Source organism: Littorina saxatilis, linkage group LG7, assembly GCF_037325665.1.
Source record: "Littorina saxatilis isolate snail1 linkage group LG7, US_GU_Lsax_2.0, whole genome shotgun sequence".
Lineage (NCBI taxonomy): Eukaryota > Metazoa > Mollusca > Gastropoda > Littorinimorpha > Littorinidae > Littorina > Littorina saxatilis.
Genome location: NC_090251.1, coordinates 54,601,407 through 54,620,077, shown reverse-complemented (window position 1 = coordinate 54,620,077; position 18,671 = coordinate 54,601,407). Strand labels below are relative to the sequence as shown.

Below are 18,671 nucleotides of genomic sequence, written 5' to 3'. Positions count from 1 at the left end.
ACCTACTTGACAGGGAAATAAGTGTGCGACTCGGGCGCTTTCGCTTTCATTGCGTTTTCTGCACTCGTTTACTTGTTTTTTGGGGTATTTTTTGACAAATGTAATAAAAAGTTATAGGGTCGGCCCCAAAAAATAGGGTAGGTCGGGTTACCGTAACCACACCTATTTTTTTTAGGCCTAAGATCAGCAGGCCTAAGATTATGAGACACACAACCGTCGAACGCTGAAGAAGAAGAAGAAGCTATCTCACGCATTACATTCATAGTTCATGCTCGAAGCCAATGCAAACACAGTAGAGTGGATTTCAACAGGAGCAGGTTTTATTCATTTACTTCACAGTGGCTAGAGTAACTCCGCCGAAAGGGCATTACCTAGCTCGACTAGCTCATTGTGTCAATACACTACAGGAGGAAGTCTTAAAGGGTGGGGGGGGGGGGGGTGGTGGTATATTTACAGAGAGTGTGTTGGAAAGCAGGCTCTTGAAAGGGTGTGGGGGGGGGGGGGTATATTTACAGAGAGTGTCTTAGAAAGCAGGCTCTTGAAAGGGTGAAATCTGAATTCGGAGGGTGTTTAACGTGAGGGTTGAGTGAAGTTTTAAATGTATGCGATTGACACCACTTCCTTTGGTTCCCGTGATAGTGACTGTGATAGTGGAGGACTGCTTTGTGTTAATTCTCTCTACATTTATCACGCCGTCGATGTGTTAGGTTCAATCCTAGACCGTATGCGAACTAAATGGGTCGTTGTTGATGTAATGGAAACAGGTGTTTGGTGCTTATGTATGATAATGTACTGTTTTGTCAAATACATTATCAGATTGATTTTCCATCTCCCTTTCCGCACCCCCTCCCCCTCCCCCCTCTCTCTCTCTCTCGCTCTCTCCACCTACTTCTGTCGCCCACACCCACATACACCGCCCAGACAGACAGGCAGGCAGACAGACAGACAGAGATATAGCAACACACACACACACACACACACACACTGACATACACGCACAAGCTGGTACCCTTTCTCACTTAAACACTGGCGTCCATACGTACACAATAAACACACGCGGGTTCTTGTCAACAGACCGGGACGTAGAGAGTGTGAATTATAGAAAATCATAATGTTGACTGCACTGATAGCAAATGATAACACACATGTCGCAAACATGAATATCAACATGAACCTGCATTGCCCGACAGTCAGCATATCAGTTGTGTGGTTTAAATCGACTTCACAAATGAAGAGAACTATTATTGTACTTTATCTGCACATTCCGTCGATATGTCCAAGTGCTCACTAAAGTTGCTCAAATCAAGCGAACTATCATTATACTTTATTCAACATAATGTCCATTCCGTGGAGATGTCCATGTGCAAAAGCTGCTGAAACTGATGATGGACTTCACAAATGAAGCGAACTTTTCATTGTACTTTATTCAATGTCTGTCCCGACCTGATATCCACGTGACAACGTGGCTCTAATGGACTTAGGAAGTAGATATCAGCAAAATATTAATTATGGCCGCCATTTAATTGCATTTCCCAAAATATCCAAAGCCAAACATACGTACACGGGTACATAAGGCAGTACACCAACTGTTGCGGTGATGACCCTCCTCACTGCCAGGTTCCAATCAGTACTCGCAGCAGGTACCTTAATCTGAAAAATCTAATTACTTAAATGATTAGCGACTATCACGTGTTTAATCCAGTTATACATAGTGAGCCTTATATCAAAGGAAAGTGCAGAGTCTTAGGAACACAACGGTACCACAATCAAGAGTACTGGTCAAGAAACAAAGGCGCAAAAGGCAATTGACTGTCGTACGTCACAGCTTACTTATCTCCACCTATAAGCAAAGAAGAGTCCCTGTACCAGACAAGCATTCATTTTGGATCGTTATTTTTCTAGATTCAAGGCACATTTTCAAAATGCATTATGTTACTTTCCTCTGAATTTAAGCGGCGCGTGAAGATTACGTCACGTGATCGTTTCCAACCGAACAAGTCGTTAACACACCCAGGACAATCATGCTTTATTACCGATCTTTATGAAATTTGACATGAGAGTTCCTGGGTATGATATCCCCGGACATTTTCTTTCATTTTTTCGATAAATGTCTGATGACGTCATATCCGGCTTTTTGTAAAAGTTGAGGTGGCACTGTCACACCCTCATTTTTCAATCAAATACACGTGTAATAAATATTTCATGCACGTGTAAGAAATGTTTATTACGCGTGTATTTAATCATTTCGTACACGTGTATGACATTTTTATTACACGTGTATTAATCATTAATTACACGTGTATTAATTATTTATTACACGTGTACTAATCATTTTTTACACGTGTAATGGTTATGAGCCAAACGGCTTTCCATAGAGTACAGCTGAGCAGTGCTCTCGGAAAGCATCTGGCACACCCATTGTCTGTGTGCTTCATCATTTCACTCCGTGATAGGCTGTCGGTGACAAACTGTGCTAGAGTGGAACATCTGACTTTGACCAACGTCAAATTCTAACCACGAAAGCGTCTGACTTTGATCAACGTGGAACTTTAACCCAGGAAGCGTTTGATTTTGACCAACGTTGAATTCTAACCACGAAGGTGTCTGCTTTGACCAACGTGGAACTTTAACCCACGAAGCGTTTGATTGTGACCAACGTTGAATTGTAACATCGAAAGCGTCTGCTTTGAGCAAAGTGGATTCTTTTTTACACGAAGATTCTGATTATTACCAACGTAGAATTTTTTTTTCTACCACGAAGCTAATGAATTTTTACAAACCTGACATTATTTTACCCAAGAAGCTTCTGACTTTGACCAAAGTGAAATTTTACCAACGAAAGCATTTGCTTTGAGCAAAGTGGATTCTTTACCCGCCCGTAAGATTTTGACCAACGTGAAATCTTTACCACGAACCGTCTATTTGAGAGAAAAAAACGTCGAATTTTAAGCACGAAAACGTCTGATTTTGACAAAGTGGGATTTTTACCCACGAGGCATATGACTTTGACTTAATTCACGTCTAATTTGACAAAAATCGAATTTTACCAACGAAAGGTGCGACGTGTCTGATTTGACCAACGTGGAATTGAACCCTCGAGGCGTCTGATTTAACCAGGCTGACAAGTGCATGTGCTTCTGCTGACAATCTGTGTTGGGAAATTGTTGGATATAGTACGTCTGTGGTACGTCTGTGTTATGATGAAGTGTCCTAGTAAACGTCTACTGTTGGCGCTCCTGGCGGCTGTACCGTGCTTGCTGTTCGTTTTTCACTTCGAGGCGCTTCAGGGCGTGTTTAACGAAAGGGGTAAGTGTGTTTATGGATGGATAGATGGATGGATGGATAAGGCCTAACAAAACTATATGTTGGTTTAGGGTAACATGACCCCCAAAAAAATAGAGTCGGTAGATCGACTTTTTTCATTTTTATTTTTTTATTTTTAGTCTCAGTATGGTTCGCAAAATGTGCCAGAGGTTGTTTTTTATATGGATTTTTTTTTAGAAATGAACAAAAAGTGTTAGGGTCCGCGGGAAAAAATAGGGTCGGTCGGGTTACCCTAAACCAACATATAGTTTTGTTTGGCCTAAGGAGTGGTGAATGGTTGAATTGAATGATTTTATTCCTGCGCGACCAGACCTGGCCTGAGAGCACAACTCCAGATGCAAAACTGTGGGGAAAGGTGGTAGAACTGCGCCGAACTTGCCAGTTCATAACATCAGCAGGCCTAAGACTATGAGTGACACAACTCTAGATGCAAAACTGTGGGGAACTGTGGAAGACCTGCGCCCAACTAGTGCCACTAGTCCATAACATCAGCAGGCCTAAGACTATGCGTGACACAACTCTAGATGCAAAACTGTGGCGAACTGTGGAAGACCTGCGCCCAACTAGTGCCACTAGTCCATAACATCAGCAGGCCTAAGACTATGAGTGACACAACCTTCGAACTCTGAATAAGAGGAAGAAGAATGAGTTTATTTCCCTTTTATCATTTACTTTATTGCAGATGGTTGGATGGATGAACTATCAATTAATCAATCAATATGAGGCTTATATCGCGCGTATTCCGTGGGTACAGTTCTAAGCACAGGGATTTATTTTTTTAAAGTTTAAATTTTATTTTATGCAATTTATATCGCGCACATATTCAAGGCGCAGGGATTTATTTATGCCGTGTGAGATGGAATTTTTTTTTACACAATACATCACGCATTCACATCGGCCAGCAGATCGCAGGCATTTCGGCGCATATCCTACTTTTCACGGCCTATGAACAGAGACAGGTGGGTGGTTAATTTGAATGTTTTTCCCCTCATCTTTATTTTCTTCTTCTTCTTCTGCGTCCATGGCCTGAAAATCCCACGTACACCCGTGTTTTTGCACGAGTAGGTTTTTACTTGTATGAGCGTTTTGACCCCGCCATGTAGGCTGCCATACGCCGCTTTCGGATCTTTATATTCATTTACTGGACTGGTGATTGATGGATGATTGAATTGAATTTTCAGCCGATGGAATGGTTTGAAGGCACCCCGTGTTTACAGTTCGGCTCATCGTCTCATATCTCGCCATCCCTCCACTTGGTCACATACCAAAAATGAACAGCCGCTTGTATGTTTTTTAAGAAATCAGTTCATTAAAAAATTCCAATTCCAACTCACCACGGCAAGCAATCAGGAGTTGATTTTTGGTATGTATCCAAGTGAGAGGGGGGTGGGGGTGGGTGGGGGGGGGGGGGGGGTCGTATCCCATGTTACAGCCTGGCCAGATCTGAGAGAGTGAGTGGAACTTTTGTCACCAGAAGGAGTGTGCCTTTCATTATCAATATTTACCTATTTTACTGGGCTACAAAGTTATTTTGTTGGTTTGTTTGTTTTAATCAATGCATTGCTTAAAAACACAAATACATGTTGTGTAAGATTATAAGAGAGAGGGTGTGTGTGTTTGCGCGCGTGTGTGTGTATGTGTGTGTGTGTGTGTGTGTGTGTGTGTGTGTGTGTGTGTGTGTGTGTGTGTTTCTGTCTGTGAGAAAGAGAGAGAGAGAGAGAGAGAGAGAGAGAGAGAGAGAGAGAGAGAGAGAGAGAGAGAGAGAGAGAGAGAGAGAGAGAGAGAGAGAGAGAGAGAGAGAGAGAGAGAGAGAGAGAGAGCCATCACCATCACCATCATCACCATCGCCATCATCATCATCAAGATCATCAACATCAACATCTTCACAATCAACAACAGTAACATCAGCAGTAATAACATATGATTGGACATTTCAGTTGTTCTGACTAGGGTGTGGCCTCTGTCAGCTTCGACCCTTCGTACAAGTATGTCATTGGTAAGTCATTTCTTTGCTGAGAAACTCTTGTTTGCAAAACAAGTTTACTATGATAATTATCACCCTTTATTATAACATGTAAACGGATTAGAAAGAAAGAAAGAGAGAGAGAGAGAGAGAGAGAGAGAGAGAGAGAGAGAGAGAGAGAGAGAGAGAGAGAGAGAAAGAGAAAGGGGGAGAGAGAGAGAGAGAGAGGGAGAGAGAGAGGGGGGGGATAGTATACCTACTTTTTGACGACAATAGGTGTTTTTTACGTGCAGACGGCCACCGACAATTACGCCACATCCCAATCAGTGAAGACATTTGAAAAACGGCGGAAACATTACATTGACGCGTGCGCAAAGACGCCCGTTGCTACGTACTTCCGGCCCAGTCCTTTCAACAGGGTGCAGCTGCTCCGAGCACGAAACCTCGCTTACTGCAATGTCGCAAAAACAGGAAGTACATTGTGGAAACAAATCATCTACTATGTCCAGACTCGTCAGGTTGGTTTAAGAGGTTATCTTGAACTTCAGCGTTATCAATTCATAGTTCACAATTCACTGGCAATTAAGCCGCCAATTTGGCAGAAACTGACCTTGTAAGGTTCGGCGCTCACCTATGTAACTTCAGCAGGACAGCACACGCACTGCAGATTGTAGAGGTCATTCTTTTTATTCCCCAGCCCGCTAAACGTTGCGTGAAAAGAAAACAGGCCAAGTACTCGTCATAATAAATCCCTATCGCAGCATGTAGCGTAGTGGCGACTGCGCAGATGTATTTTGCCCCTAAGCATAACAAGCCATTGTAGGTACCTTTGAAGTCACGGAATGAACTGTATGCATGGATGCGTTTCCTTTACATGCGTTATTAAACCAAAACTTCGAAAAAGTCGCCATTTTCAAGGAGGGAGGCAACTCTGTCGTGTTAGTGATGTCCCTTGGTTGCCCTACGTATTTTTATTTCTCGTCATTTTCGTGGATCAAATGCTTATTTTTGAAGCTCAATCCGTCAACTAATTTCACGACAAATATTCTTTGGCTTGATCACAGGGACTTGTATCAAAAATAAATCAAAAATGCCACTATACTGTGAGCTATGAATTGACAACACTAAAGTTCAAGATGACCAGTTGTAGAGGTTAAGTAGGGAAGTAGCCAATTTGGAGACGTTTTCTGACGAATGTTACCTTGGGATGTTCAGGGAGACATTCGCTGTGCTGTGATTTAGACACACTCGCAAAAATGTGCTTAAAAATGCCCGTAGCTAGCTGTGCTCATTGATCAAATGGATTGGGCACTTCTTATGTGTGTGTGTACGTGTGTGTGTGTGTGTGTGTGTGTGTGTGTGTGTGTGTGTGTGCGTGTGTGTGTGTGTACATGTGTGTACGTGTGTGCATGTGTGTGTACGTGTGTGTGTGTGTGTGTGTGTGTGTGTGTATGTGCCCCCGCGCGCGCGCGCGTGTGTGTGTGAGTGTGTCTGTGTGTGTAGGCTGTCCTTTCATCACAGGTATCACTGTAAAAAAAAAATTTTTGAAAAGAATTGCACATGAATCATTACTAGTTGTGTTTTTTTGAGTTAAGCAATGTGAAACATTTGACATCGCTCGGTTGTGTGTGTGTGTGTGTGTGTGTGTGTGTGTGTGTGTGTGTGTGTGAGTGTGCGTGCTTGCGTGCGTGCGAGCGTGTATCTGTGCGTGCGTGGCAAGTATCCGTGCGTACGTGTATGCCTCCGCGGTGCACAGACTGCATGTGTGTGCGTATGACCTACTTAACCCTTAACGCGGCAGAACTCAACGCGTTTGCAGAATGGATCGTTCTATGACACGAACTTCAAGGACATCCACAACAAGATGGGCACAAGGAGGCAGACGGCTGATCAGCTGAGCGGGCAGCACGTGCAAACCGTCGTGTTTGTGCGCGAGCCTTATTCCCGCCTCTTCTCTGCCTACGTGGACAAGATGTTTCGGCCAAGTGTCCACAACTGGAACCAGTAAGTAGAGTGAAACCCCCGTACAGGGTGACCCAAACAAATTGCAACCCTAACAAATGCTAATAACTTCTATATTTGTTGACTGAATCACATTATATTTGAGGTACATAATTGTCAGCGTTTGCATGACCCTTCCACAAAGTGGCAACTTTGTAGATCTAATGGTCTGACTTGTGTGCAATTTAAACAAAAGTTTCCAAATTCGGCGATCGACTCCACAGAACGAGGTTTAACATTGAGCGGTAGCAATATTTACCTGGTTTAAACCCTCCAGACTTCTACCTTTTAGATTATCTGAATGTCTGCGTATACACCCCCCCCCCCCCCCCCACCCGCTCGTTCACCCCCTAGATCATCGGTGACCCGAAGAAAGCAGTTATAGCTAGGTTCAGGGCAATCACTAGACAGGAAAGCTTTCGCGCCATTGACAATTTCGGAGATGTAAATTTGGAACACATTTTGGAGAAAAGGTAAATGTCGGACTATTCTATCTACAGACTCGAAACTTTGTAGAATGGTCGTGAAGTTCATGCACAACAACTATGAAAATATAATTGCTAAACATAAATGACTGGAAAAATCAACCCCATCGTTGTAAAGTGCAATGTCGCACAAAATTCATCAATGAAATGCACGCATTCATCCACGGAAAATGACCTGATCTTGTCTATAATTGCTGTATTCAAGTCACTGATTGTCTAATGTTGATTAAGGTATACTATGTCATTCGAATTACCCCAAAGGTAACAATCTTGAGGGCTTAAATCGGGTAAGTTTGGCTACCGCTCAATTCTAAACCTCGTACTGTTGAGCCGATCCCCGAATTTGGCAACTTTATTTGAAACTGCACAAACGTCAGACCATTTGATCTACAAAACAGCCACTTCGTGGAAGGGTCATGCATAGGCTGAAGTTTATGTCCACGTAATATGAAGTGATTCGGTCAACAGATGTAGAAGTTATTAACATTTTTGTGGGTTGAATTTATTTTGGGTCACCATGTACTTACTTACTTCCCGTTATGCCGGTTGGCATGTAGGCCAGCAACAAAGGACCTCACTCCTGTCTGTTGTGGGCAAGTCTCTGGATGGTACTCCACGTATGGTTCAGGGTCTTCAGTTCTCCCTCCACCGTTATTCGCCAGGTGTTCTTGGGTCTTCCTCTCTTCCGCTTTCCCTCTGGTGTCCAGTGAAGAGCAGTCCTGGTGATACTGTCCTGCTGTCTTCGCAAGACATGTCCGATCCATGTCCACCGCCTTCTCGTGGCGATGGTCTCCATGATCTCTTGGTTGCACTGAGCAAGTAGCTGTTGGTTGGAGATGGTGTTGGGCCAGAAGATTGGCAGGATTCTCCTTCAAAAATCTGAGAAAATCAGTCTATACAAGTCTGAAGGAAGAGACAGACAGATAAACATACAGACCGATAGAGCAAAACCTATACAGACAGACAGAGCAAAACCTATACAGACCGACAGAGCAAAACCTATACAGACCGATAGAGCAAAACCTATACAGACAGACAGAGCAAAACCTATACAGACCGACAGAGCAAAACCTATACAGACCGACAGAGCAAAACCTATACAGACCGACAGAGCAAAACCTATACACCCAGTATTATCCCGGGATGCAACCAGGAAGGATCGAGTTTTAAATGGGGATACATTTACGAGATTTCTAAGAGACATTCTCAGAGACCTGGAATTTAGAAGGGAAGCCTTAGGGGAGTCTTAAATCGGGGAGTGGGGGGGGGGGGGTGTCTTAATTGGCCGGGAGGGGGGGGGGGGTGTGGGGCGGTTCTACTGTAGCTCAGTTATCAAACGTGTCATGATTAATGGTTCTGCTGGTAAGTAAGCTTACTTGTAGACGAGTCTGTCTTGAGCTGAAGATTAAAGGAAGGACAAACTGAACGAACGATGTGAGAGAGAGTTGGCAGATTCTAGCCCAGACCGCAATGCTGTGCGCCTCACAGTGTGTTAAACTCGGCATACCTTACTAGGTCACTGTGTGCTAAACTCGGCATACCTAACTAGGTCACTGTGTGCTAAACTCGGCATACCTAACTAGGTCACTGTGTGCTAAACTCGGCATACCTAACTAGGTCACGGTGTGCTAAACTCGGTATACCTAACTAGGTCACGGTGTGCTAAACTCGGCATACCTAACTAGGTCACTGTGTGCTAAACTCGGCATAGCCTACCTAACTAGGTCGCTGCAGTTCTGAGTGTAAGAATGGCCATGCATTTCAGGGAATTGCACGGCAGAAACAACACAAAACAAGAAGGGCAAAGCCCATACGACTCACATGCTTGACCTTCTGCTTTACACATTTTTCCTACCAAAATACATGTGACCTTGACCCAAGGTCAAGGTCATCCAAGGTCATGCAACACAAAGCTGTTAATTCAAGACATAGGAAGTACAATGGTGCTTATTGGCTCTTTCTACCATGAGATATGGTCACTTTCAGTGGTTCACTACCTTATTTTGGTCACATTTCATAAGGGTCAAAGTGACCTTGACCTTGATCATATGGGACCAAATGTGTCTCATGATGAAAGCATAACATGTGCCCCACATAATTTTTAAGTTTGAAACAGTTATCTTCCATAGTTCAGGGTCAAGGTCACTTCAAAATATGTATACAATCCAACTTTGAAGAGCTCCTGTGACCTTGACCTTGAAGCAAGGTAAACCAAACTGGTATCAAAAGATGGGGCTTACTTTGCCCTATATATCATATATAGGTGAGGTATTCAATCTCAAAAACTTCAGAGAAAATGGGAAAAATGTGAAAAATAGCTGTTTTTTAGACAACATTTATGGCCCCTGCGACCTTGACCTTGAAGCAAGGTCAAGATGCTATGTATGTTTTTTGGGGCCTTGTCATCATACACCATCTTGCCAAATTTGGTACTGATAGACTGAATAGTGTCCAAGAAATATTCAACGTTAAAGTTTTCCGGACGGACGGACGGACGGACGGACGACTCGGGTGAGTACATAGACTCACTTTTGCTTCGCATGTGAGTCAACAAGTCGCGTAAAACAAAATCAACACATTTGGTCAATCCGTCGGCCTCACAGAATGAAACTGCATATGAACACACGGTACGTGTCTGTCTGCCTATCTATCTATTTGTTTTTGTGTGTGTCCCCAGTCTATGTAACTATTTAGCACATGATGTTATGATTCGCTAAATCTGTCTGCCTGTGTCAGTGTATACTTACACGTGCATCCTGCTTCTCTGTGTGCAGCTTCGCGGCACCAGTTCTTCACTACAACCTCAACCTCACCGCGGAGGAAGCCATGAAACGGAGACCATGCACATCACATGTGACCTTCCCACAATTCATCCGCTACTTCATAGACGCGGAAACAGGAGTGGCGCCATCTATCCGCAGAAACCCACACTACATTCCCGTGTCCCAACATTGCGGATTCTGCACAGGGAGGTATGATTTGGATTCGCTCAACCACGCTGATTTTCAGCGCCTGCACAACTCGGGGAACGACGGTGCTCGGGACTGTGACAGGGAGGGTTCCAACTGTCCTGATGCCTGGAGGTCGGGATTTGTCTTCGACTTTATCGGCAAAACAGAGGACATCTCCACAGACACGCATGCCGTGTTTAAGCTGCTGAACCTCAGCCACACACTACCTTCTAACTTCGACATTGACGTAGACGCGCGGCGAAACACTATCATAAACCATGTCAGGAAAGTGTTCCGGGAGGATCTGCCTCAGAGTCGAATGCAGGAGTGCATGACCAAAGACGAAGCCCTGAGGCGTGTCTGGGAAAACTTTCAGATACGCGGACTTCTCAGCAAGCGGGAGCGGTTCCCTTTTTCTCCCACTGTTGCCCAGAACGCCACCATGATGCAGTTTATGGAGCTGGCGCTTTTCGCCTTTGGTCGTTCTCAGAAAGACCCGGATTTGAAGAGTAACAAGAAATTAGCAATGACGGAGGCTTACGGTATGATCAAACTCAAAGACAGGAAACTTTTGCGAGAGATTTTTGAAAAAGACTTTCAGCTTTTTGATTATCCTTCCACAATTCCTGAAGTGTTTCCGAAAAACGACGTGTTTACCTCCGGGTATTTTGAACTCTTAGACATGTTTGACAGTGGCCTGAAGCAGTTACCAATGTGACCTAGTTCCTGCTTCTGTCCGTTGTCACGTTATTTTTCAAACTAATTTTTTTCACAACAGAAACTTTTAATTCGATGAATCTGTAAGCACCGCCCCCCCCCCCCCCCCAAAAAAAAAGGCTAGTTAATTATTGAAACATTTTATTTTTTTATTTTATTCTTGATTCATAAACTTTAAATTAGCAATATTCTTGTTCTGAATGTGTGTGTTAATTTGATGTATCTATAAAGCATTTCGTTAAAGAAATGCAGTTACTCATGCAAAGGTTCTTGAGAATAAGTATTATTATTCTTTGAAATGCATGCTTGTGGGGTGCCTCCCAGAATCACTACGTCTCATTTGCACTTCTTGTCTTTTGCACTATTTTTGTAGCGTTATCGATACAAAAATGACGAAAATGAAAGTGCTATCGACACGTAGCGCTATTGACACTACAGTCATCTAAATTGTACTACGTGTCGATACCACTACTAATTTATTCAACCCTGCAGACACTTCTCCCTTTCTCTTTTTGTCCTTGTGCGCAATTGTTCTAGGGGACACTTGTACTGGGGGACACTTGTACTAGGGGACACTTGTACTGGGGGACACTTGTACTATGGGACACTTGTACTGGGGGACACTTGTACTGGGGGACACTTGTACTGGGGGACACTTGTACTGGGGGACACTTGTACTGGGGGACACTTGTACTGGGGGACACTTGTACTGGGGGACACTTGTACTAGGGGACACTTGTACTGGGGGACACTTGTACTATGGGACACTTGTACTGGGGGACACTTGTACTGGGGGACACTTGTTCTAGGGGACACTTGTACTGGGGTTAGTTGTTGGGGGACGTTGAACAGAATTAAACACTTTCTCGATCAACACTCAAGGTTATTCTATTTTTAACGCATACATGCAAACCATCACGGACTATTGTTGGACCATCTGGGACTCTGCCAGTGCTGGACAAGCTGAGTCTCTCCACACTGAGCGTGAGGGATTCTCAGTGGGGTGACCATCCCCAACCAATTAGGTGCGTCCCCAGGTGGCGGATAGGGGAATAGCCCACAGATATGGGGGTTAGCTGCGAAATAAGCTAGGCTCGCCTGGACGAATAAGCAGTCGCAGACCAACTGGCAGTGATCCCACCAGGAGAGGGGCGGGGCAACAGGTGGCTCTGTTTCCTCCATGAAATACCCTATGTATCCTATGACGGGTTCATCACGCGGGCCAGAGGCGCGGTACAACCTCTAGCTACAGGATGGGATCCTCGGAGAAACAATCCCCCCTGTGCTCCCAGGGTAGGACATATGGGCCAGAAAACCTAGAGGGCTGAAGTCAAGAGTTGACTGAGTTAAAGCAATGTGTAACATTTGACAGAAAACCTAGAGGGCTGAAGTCGGAGGTATGGAGCCGGCATGGCGCTTCTCGAACAAATCACTGTACCACGGATTATTGTTGGGCCATCTGGGACACTGCCAGTGCTAATATTTTAAAACCATCGTATAGTTTACACAGGCGAGCGGCGCTGAAATTCAAAAAAACAATCCAGTCTCGTATTTGACGACGGACTATAAAACAAACCGTAACATTCTGCCATTGAGAGAAAGCTTAAGCTTAACAAAGGCGTGTTGGTTCACAAATTCCTCAGTCTCCTCACGTGCATTCACCGCAACATTTCAAGCCAAACCAAACCAAAAGCTTACTGTCCCCAATCCAAGGATCTATCTCTTTAAGTTATAGTTTAGCCTGTTCTAGCTGCGTCGTGTGGAACTCTCTTCCAGGATTTGTTGGGGTCCCAATACATGCATACAAAAAAGTCATATTACGAACGATAACAGTGGAAGACTTCATTTCTGATTTTATTTTTATATTTTGTCAAGTTTTGACTAAATGTTTTAACGTAGAGGGGGGAATCGAGACGAGGGTCGTGGTGTATGTGCGTGTGTCTGTGTGTGTGTGTGTGTGGAGAGCGATTCAGACTAAACTACTGGACCGATCTTTATGAAATTTGACATGAGAGTTCCTGGGTATGAAATCCCCGAACGTTTTTTTCATTTTTTTGATAAATGTCTTTGATGACGTCATATCCGGCTTTTCGTGAAAGTTGAGGCGGCACTGTCACGCCCTCATTTTTCAACCAAATTGGTTGAAATTTTGGTCAAGTAATCTTCGACGAAGCCCGGACTTCGGTATTGCATTTCAGCTTGGTGGCTTAAAAATTAATTAATGACTTTGGTCATTAAAAATCTGAAAATTGTAAAAAAAAATAAACATTTATTTAACGATCCAAATTTACGTTCATCTTATTCTCCATCATTTTCTGATTCCAAAAACATATAAATATGTTATATTTGGATTAAAAACAAGCTCTGAAAATTAAATATATAAAAATTATTATCAAAATTAAATTGTCCAAATCAATTTAAAAACACTTTCATCTTATTCCTTGTCGGTTCCTGATTCCAAAAACATATAGATATGATATGTTTGGATTAAAAACACGCTCAGAAAGTTAAAACAAAGAGAGGTACAGAAAAGCGTGCTATCCTTCTTAGCGCAACTACTACCCCGCTCTTCTTGTCAATTTCACTGCCTTTGCCATGAGCGGTGGACTGACGATGCTACGAGTATACGGTCTTGCTGAAAAATGGCATTGCGTTCAGTTTCATTCTGTGAGTTCGACAGCTACTTGACTAAATGTGGTATTTTCGCCTTACGCGACTTGTTATATTTTGTCAAAAGCATCAGTGTTTTCTGATGGAAGTTTTGATAACACAATTTGCACAAGAGCGTGTGTGTTTTCAGAAATTGTCCACAAGTGAACATCATAACATCATGTTTAGTGGTCGTGTGAAGTCATTCTTGTCCACATATTCATATGGTTTTGTTTTCTCCTTTTCCCCCCATGTGAATGTCTGTGAATATATCATGATATTGTATGTGATTAGATTAGTCCCTCTCCGAGCGACGGCTGGTTAAAAAATTACACAAGACCGTTTGTATGCTTATGCCACAACCTTCGTAAATAAAATTTAATTTGATTTGATTTCTCTCTCTCTCTCTCTCTCTCTCTCTCTCTCTCTCTCTCTCTCTCTCTCTCTCTCTCTCTCTCTCTCTCTCTCTCCGATCTCTCTCTGTGTCGGCCGGCAATGATGTGTGAGCGGGACATAAGTATGTGGAAACGATGATGTTCTGTGCGGACGTACGTGGGTGCGTGTGTGTCTGTGTGCGTGCGTGAGTGTGTGTTTGGAGAGAGCCGGAGAGAGAGAGGGGGGGGGGGAGAGAGACAAGAGAGAGATAGAGTCAAAAAGGCTAATTTGAAGTTCTCACCACAAAAGACAGACACACACACACACCAGGGCTGGACCTAGTGAATTAGAGGGAGGAGAAGCGCGGGTACACGAGCTGGGTAGGCGTTGCTGACGGGATGTCTGCTGTTGAAATTTAGCATTTGAAAGACTGAGATATTTTGGATCTCTCCGGAACCCAGGACCCCCATCCCCAAGATCCAGACCGGTGTAACACGAGAAAATTACTCCCACGAGATTTTTACTCTGGAGTAAAAATTTCGTACGAAAATGTTACTCCCTTTACGAAACAAGAAGGGCAAAGCCCATACGACTCACATACTTGACCTTGACCTTTACATGACCTTGACCTTCAGCTAAACCTAGCAATGACATCATACACTAAGAACTGCTTTACACATTTTTCCTACCAAAATACATGTGACCTTGTGAGTCAAAAACCACTCCCCCATTACACGAGAAAATTACTCACCACGACAGGTGAGTTCCGAGTAAACATTTCGTACACAAATGTTACTCCCCTGACGAATAAAAAACGAATAAATTACTTCACCCTAACACGAGCAATTTAACTTCCCATGCCAGGTGTACGAAATTTATACTCCCTTGTCCCCTGTTAGTCTTGGTGGTGGAAGGGGTGGAGGGAGGGTAGCGCGACATTCGTTTGCGCGAGATCACATATTGGCATTATCCCTTCGCCCGCATCCCATTTTCGCGTACGAGATTTTTACTGGAAGTAAAAAAAATGGGGAGTAAAAATTTCGTGGAGGGGGTCATTTTTTCGTGCCTTGGGGAGTTCTTTTCTCGTACGAAAAGTTTACTCGGAGTAAGAATTTTGTACGAACTTTTTACTCCGGAGTAAATTTTTCGTGGAGTAAAAATGTCGTGTTACACCGGCACTCAAACTCACACTTAATTTAAAGTGCAGAAATGATACACATTCATAACATGGCTCTAGTTTGACTTTTACGCAGGGCCATTTGTTTCACTTTCAGAGGTACCAATTAAACCGTGGTAGAATAGCCGTTTACATTATGAGAGGTTCGTAAAAGCATTATCAATCCTGGCTGAAAATTTCGGAGAGAACCTACACACCCTTGTTATTGTAGCGGCACACACACACATTGTCAAAAAACACAGTCAAAACACACACACACACATGTCAAAACACACACACACACATGTCAAAACACACACACATTGTCAACACACACACATTGTCAAAAAACACAGTCAAAACACACCCACACACATGTCAAAACACACACACACACACACATTGTCAAAACACACACATGTCAACACACACACACATTGTCAACACACACACACATTGTCAAAACACACACACACACACACTGCCAAAACACCCACACATTGTCAACACACACACATTGTAAAACACACACACACACACAGTCAAAACACACACACACACATTGTCAACACACACACACACATTGCCAAAACACACACACACATACACACACACATACACACACACACACATACACACACACACACACACACACACACACACTAGTCTCTCTCTCTTCGACCATCCAAACACTATTTTTCAAGCCCTACCTAGTAGGGTAACATAACAAATGTAAATGGTACAACGTTCCCTCTAAAAGAGGTCGCACACCCCAAGTGTAATGTACGGCCCGATCGTATAAAACAAATCATGTCCAACATAATTATAGGCATGTAAGACCTGGCGAACAGTAAACCCCCACATTCAATTCAGTTGTACGAATATGCAAGCATGTTAGAAGTCCTGTACTGTTTTGTAAACTCAGTTCAGTCAATCAGTCTTGTCAGTGATCAGAGTACATTACCGTTTTACCCCCCTCCCCTCCATACACACACACACACACACACACACACACACACACACACACACACACACACACACACACACAAAATGATCGAGTTAAAAACGTTCAGCTAATCTGATCAAAGAGTGTAATGAAACACATTTGACTATTTTTAAATTTTTTTTTGTACCGTGACAAGCACTGAATGAAGTCCTGACGCGTGTTTCTTTCAGGTGAGATATTCTTTCGGCGAGCCGCTCGCGAAGCTAGGAGGCGAGATTGTCTATGAAACGGTTTAATGGCTAGCTACGCAAGAATTAAACACCATTGGTTGATTCCGAAAAGGTCGTCTTCACTGGTCGGTAAAAAAACATGGACAGCCAATCGGATGGGCAGCTGCGTGGCCGCAATGTTTTCTCGCCAAGCGAGCAAGCCCAAAGCCATCCTGACCTCAGGTCAAAATGAGTTCGGCTCATTCTCTGGCGATAGCCGTTGAGCGATGACTGATCAGAATGGCCCAAAGCTACCTAGCGTTCGAGGCGAGAATTCTAGCGTCACTCGCGGCGAGATGTGCCCAAGAAACGGTACTTCCTCGCCCCACTCGCCAGGCTGGCCAAAAACTTTCTTAAAAGGGAGGTAAGTCGTTTCAGCGGCTCAATATAATCAGGGTGCTTTCTCTTGAAAATTTATGTTCGAATAATTATAATTTTGTGACAGGAGCAATTTTTGATTTTTGCAATTGTAACCGCTTTATACGACAATGTAGAAATGCTTATTCGATGTCTTTGCAATGGATAAAATTCACAACAATCTCAACATTTCATATAAAACATTTATTATCGTGGAAACGCAAAACTTTGACAGGCTTGTATTCTAACATTATCTTCTGGGTTGGGTGAAATTTTGACTGCTTCACGGTACTCTGGTTTCTCTTCAATTCACGAGAAAATCTTTCGCCTTTTACTAAAGATTTCCGTGGAGAGGAACAAATTAATGAGTCAATTGACTTTTTTTTCAAGCCCTACCTAGTAGGGTAACGTAACAAATGGTACAACATTCCCTTTAAAAGAGGTCGCACACCCCCAGTGCAATGCTTGGGAACATTGTAGGTGAACTGGTCAGGTATACAGACGGGTCAGTTCTGGATCCCCAGGGATGACCTGACTGGTAAATTTAAACTGTGCAACAGAAACTCGATCTTCTCAGCTGAGCTCCTTGCCTTCTGCATGTCGCTTGTTCATCTCAATCTCAAGAACACTCCTCAAAAGATAGCTATCTTCCCTGACTCCAAAGCAGCCATTGAAGCATTAAGAACTAACAACAGATCAAAAATACAGGATCTTGTCATTGTCATAAAGGAGCTGGCAAATAAAATTATAAACAAGTCGCGTAAGGCGAACTTACGGAATGGAACTGAACGCACTGTATTTTTTTCACCAAGACAGTACAGCTTCGTCAATCCCCGCGAGAAGGAAATCGCTCACCTCCCACGTGCAAAACGCAGTGAAATTGACACGCCAGAATAGCGCGGTAGCGTATTGTGCTAAGCAGGAAAGCGCGCTTTTCTGTATTCCTGTTAACTTTCTGAGCTTGTTTTGAATACAACCTATCATATCTATATGTTTTTGGAATCAGGAAACGATAAAGAATAAGATGAAATCATTTTTGGATCGATTACTTAAATTTTAATCGTAAGACTAATTAATCTATTTTCGTTAATTGTGATCACATTTTAAGAGTAAACATGACATATGTATACATATTTTTAGATTCAGAATGTGATGAAGAATACGATGCAATCAATTTTAAATCTGTTTGCAAAAAATCGACTTTAATGACAACTTTAATGAGCAAACTCATTAATTAATTTTTAAGCCTCCAAGCTGAAATGCAATACCAAAGTCCGGGCTTCGTCGAAGATTACTTGACCAAAATTTCAACCAATTTGGTTTAAAAATGAGAGCGTGACAGTGCCGCCTCAACTTTCACGAAAAGCCGGATATGACGTCATCAGACATTTATCAAAAAAATGAAAAAACGTCTGGAGATACCATACTCAGGATCTCTCATGTCAAGTTTCATGAAGATCGGTCCAGTAATTTTCTCT

General features: G+C 43.1%; 1 protein-coding gene and 1 non-coding gene across 2 annotated transcripts; both read left to right on the top strand.

Annotated features, from left to right (window-relative positions):
- The first annotated feature begins 2,378 nt into the window (after positions 1-2,378).
- On the top strand, positions 2,379-11,544 carry LOC138971828 (carbohydrate sulfotransferase 13-like). Its single transcript, XM_070344652.1, has 5 exons — positions 2,379-3,306; positions 5,262-5,320; positions 5,581-5,805; positions 7,107-7,291; positions 10,548-11,544. Exons 1-5 carry the CDS (start codon positions 3,198-3,200, stop codon positions 11,440-11,442), a joined length of 1,473 nt encoding a protein of 490 aa, XP_070200753.1. The 5' UTR covers positions 2,379-3,197; the 3' UTR covers positions 11,443-11,544.
- A 5,937-nt stretch (positions 11,545-17,481) lies between these two features.
- Positions 17,482-17,600, top strand: LOC138972086 (U5 spliceosomal RNA). Its single transcript, XR_011457458.1, has one exon. It is a non-coding gene; the product is annotated as a U5 spliceosomal RNA (small nuclear RNA).
- Positions 17,601-18,671: the final 1,071 nt, after the last annotated feature.